The 11,709-nt window shown below is 40.0% G+C and overlaps 1 protein-coding gene across 2 annotated transcripts; it reads left to right on the forward strand.

Moving 5' to 3' along the window:
• Positions 1 to 100: 100 nt before the first annotated feature.
• dnajc10 (DnaJ (Hsp40) homolog, subfamily C, member 10) lies at positions 101 to 11,145 on the forward strand. 2 transcript variants are annotated; one of them, XM_008437086.2, is made up of 25 exons: positions 101 to 178; positions 2,237 to 2,479; positions 2,572 to 2,734; positions 2,852 to 2,902; positions 3,035 to 3,117; positions 4,249 to 4,380; positions 5,250 to 5,343; positions 5,682 to 5,759; positions 5,893 to 5,936; positions 6,613 to 6,678; positions 6,761 to 6,826; positions 6,924 to 7,013; positions 7,094 to 7,201; positions 7,270 to 7,384; positions 7,484 to 7,611; positions 8,355 to 8,471; positions 8,548 to 8,649; positions 8,756 to 8,816; positions 8,993 to 9,087; positions 9,278 to 9,411; positions 9,498 to 9,551; positions 10,134 to 10,281; positions 10,483 to 10,605; positions 10,702 to 10,809; positions 10,897 to 11,145. In XM_008437086.2, the coding sequence occupies exons 1-25, from the start codon at positions 170 to 172 to the stop codon at positions 10,906 to 10,908; spliced, it is 2,424 nt and encodes an 807-aa protein (XP_008435308.1). In that variant the 5' UTR covers positions 101 to 169; the 3' UTR covers positions 10,909 to 11,145. The 2 variants fall into 2 exon arrangements, with proteins under 2 accessions (XP_008435308.1, XP_008435318.1); XM_008437096.2 differs by lacking the exon at positions 101 to 178 and adding an exon at positions 906 to 1,244.
• Positions 11,146 to 11,709: the final 564 nt, after the last annotated feature.

Here is an 11,709-nt window from a genome sequence, read left to right on the forward strand (position 1 = left end):
TGTCACACAAACCTCCGATGGGTTCTTTTTATTAAATGGTCTAATGTGGAGAAGTTGAGCGGGTTAATGCCCGCTTTTTGAGCGAACCACAGCTTGTTCCCGGAGAGCTGAAATTACTGCTGGAGTGAGCTGATGTTTCGCCTGCAGAAACTTCCGGCGCATGTAACTGATGGCATCGGTGAGATGTTCAAGTGTGTCGCTTTTTTACACGTACCCGTACATTTTAAATATTCAGAAATGTTAAAAATGTGTTTCCGGGCACACTAAGATATCGTAATTCTTTCCGAATTAACCATATGTAATAATAATAATAATAATAATAATAATAATAATAATAATAATAATAATAATAATAAAAACCAAAGTACTCTCTCATATAATATGTTTTCTACCTGTTTGAATATGTTGGCTTTTAAGCTAAAAGCATAAATAAATCTTGAAGACTTTTAAAGTCCATTTGCGGTTGAAAAGTTGCGAGTATGTTAGTTGCCCATGGTATTTAGACCACCTGGCAAACATGACAAATAACGCTTACCTCTCATCTTCCTCGTTTGGAGTAAAACTAGACAAGATGTTGGAACAACAAAATAAATCGTTTTCTGGCCATTGGTTTGAAAGACAATAAAAAAATAATTTATTGTAAAACTATTCAAAACTAACACTTAAAATTCTCTCCCTTTTCAGTTACCTTAATGATGATGTATGCAACATATACAATTTCAGATATTGTGTGTACATTTTTAAAAGTATGTCTTTAATTTCTAATTTAGACAAATAATTATTTATCTAATGGATTTACTGGGTATCAGACAAATCAGAATTTAAGGTAAAATGTTTTCGAAATATGAAATTATAAACGGCACAATTTTCGAACGCACCATACTTTACGTCATCTTCATGTGGTTGCGGAGCGTCAAATTTCATCAAGGTCCCATAAATATTGGAGCTAGGTTCCGTGAGTTTAAAGCTTCTCGTGTCAAAATAAAAGTTCAAATTCAGCCGTGCGTATTTGGAAACGCTCCCGCACTTTCTTTTACTGGCTCTTAGATGGGAAACATAGAAGCATGAACTGAACGACGCAGTCACCACTTTGGTTTTAACGTTTCGGTTATCCACAAGACTTTATTTTGAATGAAAAGAGACGGAAGTTGCCCCAGTTTTTGTGTACAACTTGATACCGGCATGAGCCGGATGCTGATGCGGATCTTCATCTGCAGGCTGAAAGGTGTTGAATCTCCTCGAAGGTAACAAAGCTCTGGTTTTATTCACGCAAAAGCGTTTGTAGACATTACAGGAAATATTCGCTTTAACCACAATTCCGCACTGTCTGTACCCGTATGTAGCGGTTAACAGGCTAATAAGTAGTTCTTGTTCCAATTAGCTTAGCTTAGGCTATTAAACAAGGCTTTTTATACTGCGAAAATTACGCTTTTCAGAATGTTGATACATTTATTGTCCTTAACAAAAGTTTGAATTTAGCCTGGGTAGAAATTAATTGTCGTTATAACTGCATTTTATTTCTATAACTTGTTAATGGTCAAGTAACGAATGTACTGGAATGTTTTACTCTTGTGCAAGTAATTTTATTAGGTGGAGATTTATAGTTTCCATGTAGAGACTGCTTAGTTGTGAGTGATGTTTATGATTAAAAGAAACGTTGCTTGCCTTTTGTGATGTAGAATTCGGTGTACTTTCTTCACTTAGGAAGCTGAAAGTTGTAAAGTTTGTCTTTAAAATGGGGCGTACAGTTTCTCGGTGCGCAAGAGATACTCTTGGTAGCCAACAAAGTCATGTTCGCAAACTACTACTGTAAAGAATGGTTGCAGAAAGTAAATGAAATTTTCTGAAAACACTAAATATATGTGATGTCACTCACAAACTCACGGAAGGCGAGGTAGATTATATATCTTGTCTAATTTCACATTATTCTCGAGAAACCAACTTTTATCTTTTTTTCGCCACTCATGTTGTTCGGCCAAAAACTCAAGTCAGATATTAATATTAACATGGCCGTGGCGGCAGTCCTTTGTTGAAGACCAGTTTTAATGATATCCACTACCAGTTAAATCCATTTGGCAAAAAATATCTTGATAATTTTCAAGACACTTTGAAAAGTATTCTTTGGACTAGTGATACAAAAGTGGATCTGCTTGGAGGGTTTATACATTATAGAAGAATATCATATAGTCATGTAGTGGTGGTAGAATGATGATATTTTGAGGATATTCTCCTTCAGTTTCAGGTTCTAGGGGTTACAGAAGAAGGAACGGTGATGGGGCCCAGGGTCGTTCACAGGCTCCTAAGGCCTGTTACCCTCACACTGTCGCTGGTTTTCGTCTTTGCCATCTTGCTGGCGACGGTTTGTGCTAAGGAGTCGGACTACTACGAACTGCTGGGGGTCAGCAGGGAAGCAACGACAAGAGAGATCCGACAGGCGTTCAAGAAGCTGGCGCTCACTATGCATCCTGACAAAAACCCTGTGAGTCACCGACAGGAAAAGCCAAAAATTTCCAACATTTTGGTAGATTAAAGTATGCTTGTAGTCGTTAATGCTGACCAATGATTGCTTAGGGTGACTCCTCGGCTCACGAGAAGTTCCTGAAGGTGAATCGGGCGTATGAAGTGCTGAAAGATGAAGACTTGAGAAAGAAATATGATAAATATGGAGAAAAGGGATTGGATGAGCAGCAGGGAGGGCGCTACGAGAGCTGGAACTTCTACCGCTACGACTTTGGTAAGGCTCCATCTACTTCTACAAGCACTTTATATAGTTTTTGTTCTAAACCACCAACTCCTCCTATCATGATGTTTGTATCGCATTGTGACTAATGTATCAATCTGTCTGTTACAGGTATCTACGATGATGATCTGGAGATTATCACTTTGGACAGTGGAGACTTTGGTAAGGTTTAAACAAAAAAAGCAACAGCAAAAAGCAGCAAATGAAGAAGTAAACTGTTGCAAGTAAAGTGACGAGAACTGCCAGCATGTGGGTTAAAAATAGTGGGTAAACTTCTATGCGTTTGTGTTCTAGAAGCAGCAGTGAACTCTGGAGAAATCTGGTTTGTCAACTTCTACTTCCCACGATGCTCGCACTGCCACCAGCTGGCTCCGACGGTAATAAAACACCAAAATAAATAGACACACTAAACACGCCTCTGGAGTCTTGGGGAAATTCAGGTGTGTTGCCTGCTGGTTCTGAACACACTTGAATTTCTAGCTGCTGACTCTTGTTAAAAAAAAGAAACAAACAAACAAACAAGAAAATGCTGACTTTGAAATTGAAAATCTGTTTACTTGCCACATTTTTATGCTGCTTCAAGTTTACCACCTCTACCAAAGTAGAATTGACATTGTTATAAAGAAGATTATAACTTCTTTATTATAATCTTTTTTATTGTTACCTTCGCTTTAACATCACAGTCTTGTTTTATTTATTTTCTGTACATATCCATCAACAGACAATCTGGGGATGAAAGCTCCGCCCCTATATGGTGAAGCAATTATTAGCCGAATTAATCAGAGAGCGTACCTTCACAAGAGCAGATGGAGTGTCTCCATAGTTTAGCATACAGCCTATAAACCTGTTCCCCTCCTCTCCTGTGGTGGCACTACACCAAGAACCACTGAAGGAAATGACGCAAAAACATCAGAAGAAGACACTACACAACTTCCTTCTTCATGAAATGTAAACAAAAATGTAGTAGTGTATTTTTTAGAGGTTGTAGGATTTCTCTTTTGTCTTCAGTCAAAGACCACAAGTTGTTTCTCCAGCTAGTGTTAAACTCTTATGTTTGTTTTGGTTGTATTTACCCAGAATGCCCTACGCTAGAGCCTGCTGCATATCTTCAGAGCGGTCTCCGGTGTTTACATATGCTTTCAAAATGCAGTAGAGTTCACGTAAACCGAACCGAGACCTAGGTTTGTAGACGGGCCAGAGTTCGGCTTTTTGGTCCACATCAGACTTCGATTGCACGCTCACACCTCCCCAAACAAACCGGACTTTCTAGTCAAATGGACTAGAGTTCTGTTAAAGCAGACTAAACAGGGAATGCACCGTGAGTGTGTATGTAATAAGCCTTTGATGAATCTCCAAATATCGGTGGTGGCTGACTTGACTCAAGTTCAGGCTTCGTATGCTACAGCTGGATCTCTAATGAAACACAAGGCAGATGTGTTGTGTTTGTAAACTTAATAATTAAGCAAACCTTCCTTTTGTCAAACTCTAACTTTGTTTTCTGTATGCAGTGGAGGGAGTTTGCCAAGGAGATGGATGGAGTCTTCCGGATTGGAGCGGTGAACTGTGGAGACAACAACCATCTGTGCAGGAGGAAAGGCATCAACAGCTATCCCAGCCTGTACATCTACAGAGCAGGACAGGTCTGCTCTATATATGCTTATTTATACTGCTGCCACACTCAGTATTGTAAATTATTTTAATCAACTCCTTTGAAGTTGATGTCAGTGTCTTGTAAATCTCTATCAGTCATCCACCACTTCCCTTTTTCCAAGGAGTGTGAATACGATGCAACACAAGCTGCGTTTCCATTGCAAATTAAAACTTTGTCAATATTCCATTAATGTCGAAGAAACACAATTTCACGTTTGTGGTGTTTCCAGCGCAGTTAAAATCACACGTGATTTTGTTCACGTGAAAAAACATGTCGTGCCATGATGCTTCAGCTGGTCAGCTTTCTTGTCTTTTCCGCTAGTAGTAACATCCGAAAATACTGTTTCCATCAGTTTTGCGAAAAAAAAAAAAATCTGTTTTTAACCAAAACTTTTTCAATTCAGTTCAAAGTTCAATTAAAAAAAAACACTTTATTGATCTCAAAGTGAATTTAAATGTCACTGTAACTCATATTAATTCAATTCAAAATGCTATCAAACGATGAAAGTTTTTTTTCTTTTCGAAATTCACGTGTGTCCATTGAACTAATTTAGTTGCTCATTTATATGGTCAATGGAAGCGCGACTATAGAGGCACATTTCTTTTAACCACTTCTCAGTCAAAACAGAAAAAGTCAGAACATGCCATTCAAGTATAGTTCAAGTAATGTTCATTTTTATTGTTTTAAAGCAGCTGGTTATAGTCTCAATAAAATCACCAGCTTTCCGGCAGCCTGTGGGAAGATGCCACATTGCTGATTTGTGAATCTCCAGATCAGAGTTGTTTCTCAACGACTTGCAGCACAAGCAGAGTTCACCCTATGAGCAACAGCCTCTGATCCATCTGTGTGTTTCTGCAGAGGCCGGAGAAATTCACAGGGGAGAGGAACAGAGACGACCTGGTTCGCTTCTCCATGCAGTTCATCACTACAAAGGTCACTGAGCTGTGGCAGGGTGAGCTCATCCTTMATCCATTTTCAGACCAAACTTTTCAAATCTGTCAACTTTTCCGTCAACCATCTATTAATAACACAATGTGCGTCTTTATTGTAAGATCTACACTGCTTTCGTTTAGTAAATTGCACACAGGTTTTCTGTTTTGTTATTTTAAGATGAACTGGTCAGAATTTTGTGGCTTTGAATCTCTGGCTTTTGAAACGTTTTGACCGGCTGTTGTCAGCGTTAACCCGTCTCTCTTAATTCAGTTTGTTTCTTTAATTTCAAACCACTTCTGTACACACCTTGGAAGGAGTTTCTTTCTGTTCAGCCTCTTATTTCCTCTTCCTCTCCAGGCAATGTGTTCACTGAGATAGAGGACGCGTTCTCGTCAGGACTCGGCTGGCTTATCACCTTCTGCTCTGATACTGGAGGTAACAAACACAGCTGTCAGCGCAAAACATTGGGCTGATAACACACACACATATACACTCCTGTCATCAGAAATATAATTAATAACTTTGTAGATTTCTGCTCCACATGCTGACACGTGTCTGTCTTTCTCAGATTGTTTGGAGCCGAGGACACGACAGAAGCTGGCCGGAATGTTGGTGAGAAAAAAGCTGAATTTGCTGGAGTTTAACGTCATCAGCTGAAAAAAATGAGACACAACAGAACAGTCAGTCTGGAGTTTATCCAGATGCTTGGATTGGTCATTGTTTTAAACCTGTAGACAAGTAATATTAGGTTACCTTGATAAGCAGTCCTAACAGTGTGCATCAGTCGGACGTAAACCATCTTTTTGAAATGATTTAAAAAATGTCGTTTTATCTAAATTCACCAAGCAAGCAAGCTCTCTTCCTAGTACAACCACAGATGTGTATCCTTTTGCATTATTTGACAGTATTCCAATAAGTGTGCATAAAGTTGTTTCATTTAAGGAGGTGTTCTATGATATTTCAGCTCTATAAAGTTCCCTCCCCACCAATTTCACCACCAAATTCATCATTTTTTGTGGTGTTGGAATATTTTCTATATTCCTTCTACACTAATCACCCACTAATAACTGAAGCCATGTGCCGACTCAAGATCATTTTCTTCAAGTTCAAAGATAATAACTTCATTTTTGTTTCTGTTCAGCTGGAGGAAGTTAACACACATCTTGCTATAACCAGAGCTTGCAGGAGCATCTAGATATTAAATAGGAGCGGTCCGAGGATTGAACCTTGTGGTACCCCACGAAAATCTTTGCAGAGATCTCTGTTCTGAGTGACTGTTTGCGTTTAGGACAGTCTTGTTAAGGTGGGATGGATGGACTGCACCACACAGCAACAGCTCTGCGACAGTTTTCAAGTAAGACATACCGCTGACATGAAGTAAATGTTGTTTTTTTAAGGTACGTGTAGTTGATTTTTTTAAAATTCTTCTGTTTTAGGTGACAAGTGGAGCCACTGCTTTGTTCCCTCCTGGAAGTTCTCTGGATAAGCAAGGCAGCGTACTGGTATGATAGAACAAGCTAGCATCTGACTGACATATTGTTGGAAGTACAGCAAGTAATAAGTTCATGTGAAGATTCGGTTCATGTTCATGTACTTTAGTGGCTGAAGACTTTGGACAGCAGGGAGATCTACAATCAGGTCATCGATTATCTGCCTGACCTGGAACTTCTGACGAGTGTCAGTTTTAAGGTAGAAACACAACACAAGAGCAGCTGCTTAGTCAGATTTTATGTACCGTACAGTAAATGTTGAAATCTAACCATTTGCAGAAGAAACTGGCCCATCATCGTTGGTTGATCAGTTTCATGTTCGGCAGCCGATCGGTCTCCAGCGAGTACAAGAAGCTTCAGGCGTTTCTTCGAAACGATCACATACAGGTAAGCGGCCTTTCTGCTTCGCTTCAAGTCTCAGCCTGACAGTCTCAACCGGCTGTTTGTCTGTCCAGGTCGGCAGAGTGGACTGCGTCACAGACTCTGAGCTGTGTCGGACTCTGTACATCCACAAACCCTGCTTGGCCGTTTTTAAAGGACTGGGAATCCACGACTTTGAGATCCACCACGGTCAGTACCGCACCTCTTTTATTTAATCCTAGTACTGCAAATGCAGTCAGATTGTTTCAGAGTGTCTGAATGTCCGTGGTGTCCTGTGTCCGTACACAGGTAAAGATGTGTTGTACAACATCGTGGGTTTTGCGAGGGATAGCGTTCACGCTCATGTGACAACGCTAAGGCCAGACAACTTTCCCTCCAACAGGAAGGAGCCCTGGCTCGTTGACTTCTTTGCTCCGGTTTGTAAAAGCTTCTGGAAGTGTAGACTGAAATCATTCCTGTTTGTTAAATGCTAAAATATAATGAGATAGGGAATACTTTTAGGGAGTTTATTAAAGTTAATTAAAGGGGTGATAGAGGAATGGGCCAGAACTTGGGTCTTAAATGTAAGACCTAAGTCTAACATTTAAAGGGCAATTCTTCCAAATACTAAGGAAGTGTAATATTAATATTTATTATTTTCAGTAGACCTGGTTGGGAAAACAGATTGATCATTTGTGTTATAATGTACTTCTAGATTTTGATATATCCTAGTAGATTTTTAAAACTGTTTGATAATGGATGCTGTTGCTATTTTTAGTTAGCTAGTGACGTGGAGGATTGTAGATTTCCTGTGGCTTTATAAATCCACAGGAAGAAACCAAGTCACAAGGCTGAAAAGAACCACGACATTAGCTGTAAACATGACCAAACCCTTGGCATGTTTGGTAGTTTGCAATTTTCTGTGTAAAGATCCACCAAAACTCTTGTTTGCATGATGGACGGGCTCGAGTTCTACACCCAGAACACAAACACTCACAAATACTCGTTAACTGGAAGTGCAAGTATTTGTGTTATATATATGTGATTTATACTCTTTAGTAACGTTAATGCTGATAAACAGTCAAGAAATATCACTATATTAATCCAACTTATATCTGACCCAAAAACAGCTCACTTTCTACACAGTTTGCTGGGTTACAAATTCTCATCTTGGTTGCAGTGGTGTCCTCCATGTCGAGCCTTACTTCCTGAACTGAGAAAAGCTTCCATCCAGTTGGCTGGACAGATGAAGTTTGGCACCTTGGACTGCACCATCCACCATGGCTTGTGCTCCACGGTAGGCTCAGACCCTCTGGGTGTTTTGTGCTGAGGGATAAATGTGTTGGTCATCCATCACCCTCTTTGTGTTTCAGTATAACATCCAGGCTTATCCCACCACGGTCATCTTTAACGGCTCCTCCATGCACGAATACGAAGGACATCACTCAGCTGACGGCATCCTGGAGTTTATACAGGTCATATTTAACTTTCCACTGGGTTCTGTGTAGTTTTTTACTTTTATGAAGGCAACCAGTAATCAGAAAGGTGATTTCTTTTCTTCTTTTATTTTTGCTTCTCCAGGATCTGGTCAGCCCATCTGTGCTGGTCCTTGATCCCTCCAGCTTCACAGAGAAAGTTAAAGGTACAAACTTTAAATTAATGTAAGGAAAGTTGTTCAATCATATGGACAAGAGGTGCAAAAATAATATGTCTTTAACATTTTCAGATCTTCTTAAAACTCCTTCAGCATGCTCTGGTAGAAATACATTGGTGTCAGTTCAGTGTAAGCTTTAACCAGGTTGGGTGGTGATGTTGCAGGCAGAGCTGCAGGGCAGACCTGGGCGGTGGACTTCTACGCTCCTTGGTGTGGTCCCTGTCAGGCCATGATGCCTGAGTGGAGACGCATGGCTCGGGTATGACGGCAAATGCACAAATTCAAAAGCAGGCTAAAGGGATCAGTATTAAGTAAAATTGGCTTCTTTGAGCTTAATGATTAGTTAAAACAGCCTCTGATGGATGTGCGTTTCCCATCAGAGGAATGAGAGAGGAGAGGAAGTGCAGTGAAACCTGTCTCTCTCTCCTCACTCTGTCTCTGTCTTGCAGATGGTCTCAGGTCAGATCCTGGTGGGTTCAGTGGACTGTCAGCGCTTCCAGACCTTCTGCCAGAGTCAGGGAGTGAGGGCGTACCCTGAAGTCCGCCTGTACTCTGGGAACACCAGGCAGCCAGACCGCTTCACGTAAGTGATCACTGTGGAAGAATCAGCCTCAGATTCTTCTTCTGAAGAGAAGAGACAGTAGAACAGTGATCGGTTTCTCTCTGCAGGAGTTACAACGGCTGGCACAGAGACGCACATTCTCTCAGAGCATGGGTTCTCAGGTAGCATCTTTATCCGGCGTGACTTCCTTCTTAACAACATGCTTTTTTTCCCACCTTCTGTTCTCTTTTAGGCATATTCCTGTATTCCCATATTTTCTTCTACTACTTTCTTCTCCTCCTGCTTATCTTTCATATTATCCTTCCTATTTTCCTTCTTTCCTACTTTCTTTTTTAGTTCTTTCTTTCTCAAATACTTACTTAATTATTTACTAACTTACTTAAATACTTACATGCTTAACCCTCCCACAATCTTTAGAGATGGGGTCATTTGGACTGAATCCATGTGCATTTTCCCAAGTTTTTTTTTTTTTTCCGACCGTGACATTTGCCGCTCTTCTCCCAAGCGTTGCACTAAGACCACACAAGGGTTTAATACTTATTTACATATTTACTTACTTAAATACGCACGTACTTTCTTAAGTATTTAAGTATGTACATATCATGTATGTACTTAAATACTTACTAACAAACTTACTAGTTTAAATACATTTCTTCTTCTCGGCCTCATTTGAGTCTTCATGAGTAATCCACAGTCAATGTTTGGTCTGCTAACGGGTTAATGGAGTTAGGTGTTGTGTGTAGTTCTTTGCCCAGAGTATCGGTGGATCTGACTCCAGAGACGTTCAGATCCCAGGTTCTTTCGGGTCGGGATCACTGGGTTCTGGATTTTTACGCCCCCTGGTGTGGACCTTGCCAACACTTCGCCCCAGAGTTTGAGGTCCTGGCTCGGGTGAGACACATTTGTCAAAAGTTCATCCAAAAATTATTCTTACCCCGAGAAGATTTATATTGAAAATGAGTAGTTTGTTTCTGATAGGAAACCAGATATTGCATTCAGTCTGGAGAAACATGTCAGTAAAATAAAACAAATGTGTGTGGTGACATGACTCATAAATGTTGTTGAGATTTTAAAGGTTCTCTGTGTTCTCAGATGGTTAAAGGGGAGGTCCGGGCTGGGAAGGTGGACTGTCAGGCACATCACCAGACGTGTCAGTCAGCTGGAATCACCGCCTACCCAACGGTCCGATTTTACCCAAACCTGGGAACACGGAGGGTGAGGACACAGACACACCCAGCAGAGGGCGCCTGTGTTTCAACCGTTCTACTTTACAACAACTAAAACAATAATAATCTCTGCATGTTACTACAGTATGAACACAGCGGGGAGCACATTAACAGCCGGGACGCAAACACAATCGCTGACATCATCAGACATCGGCTGGAGAAGCTGTCACCACGGTTACACAACACACCAAAGGTAGCCATCTTTTCAGTTACAACTCAGAGTTTAAAGTGTCTCCTAAGGTCGAATCAGACTATTTTTCTGGCCCTGCTTGCTTTGTAGGACGAGCTCTGACAGACAAAGAGGTGCCATAGAAGACCAACAACCTGATTGGTCAGAGAGAGGAATGTATTTGGGTTTGATTGGTTCGGTGAGTCAGCACTCCTGGAGTAGACAACAGATGAGACGGTCAGGTCACCGACTGATGCTCCTGTCTTTCAATCATCTGAACTCTCTAGCCTTAATTTTATTCGCTTTTATTTTGTCTCCAATGTTTGTATTTACTCTATGAAGTAAACCTGTGAGACAGTATGGAATATTGTACATGTTACTGATACAGCTGCACACACAACCAAACGAGGACACACTACTGTACTTAAGTGTTCCTGAAGGAGCATTTTCAGAAACAACTTTGTTAGAGCTGCAAAAATTTTGTTTCTATCTGTGGTTTATTCTGTTTGGTTTAAACAAATATATATATATATATATATATATATATATATATATATATATATTTTTTTTTTTTTGCATAGATAAGCCAGGCCTAAATGTGAACCGTTGCTGTTTTATGTGTCATTTTATTTGATCTTGACTCTACTGGCTCTGTTGTTTTGATAGGGAATAAAAGTTCTGGAAGCCAACTTGTTAAAAAAAGACAAATTGACAATTACACTTATGATAATGATACATTTATATATATAAATAATACTAATTGAAACAAATAAAACATTCTTTTTTCAATGTTACACAAATTGTCTAGTTTTTTATTTACTTTTTTACATTGACTTGCAAAAGTATGTACACCGCTTAAACTTTTAACATTATAACCTCAACCTCAGTGAGTCTTGAAGTTTCTCACAACTCACTGAACTTCCA

The sequence above is a fragment of the Poecilia reticulata genome, linkage group LG2 (genome assembly GCF_000633615.1).
Source record: "Poecilia reticulata strain Guanapo linkage group LG2, Guppy_female_1.0+MT, whole genome shotgun sequence".
NCBI classification, from domain to species: Eukaryota; Metazoa; Chordata; class Actinopteri; order Cyprinodontiformes; family Poeciliidae; genus Poecilia; species Poecilia reticulata.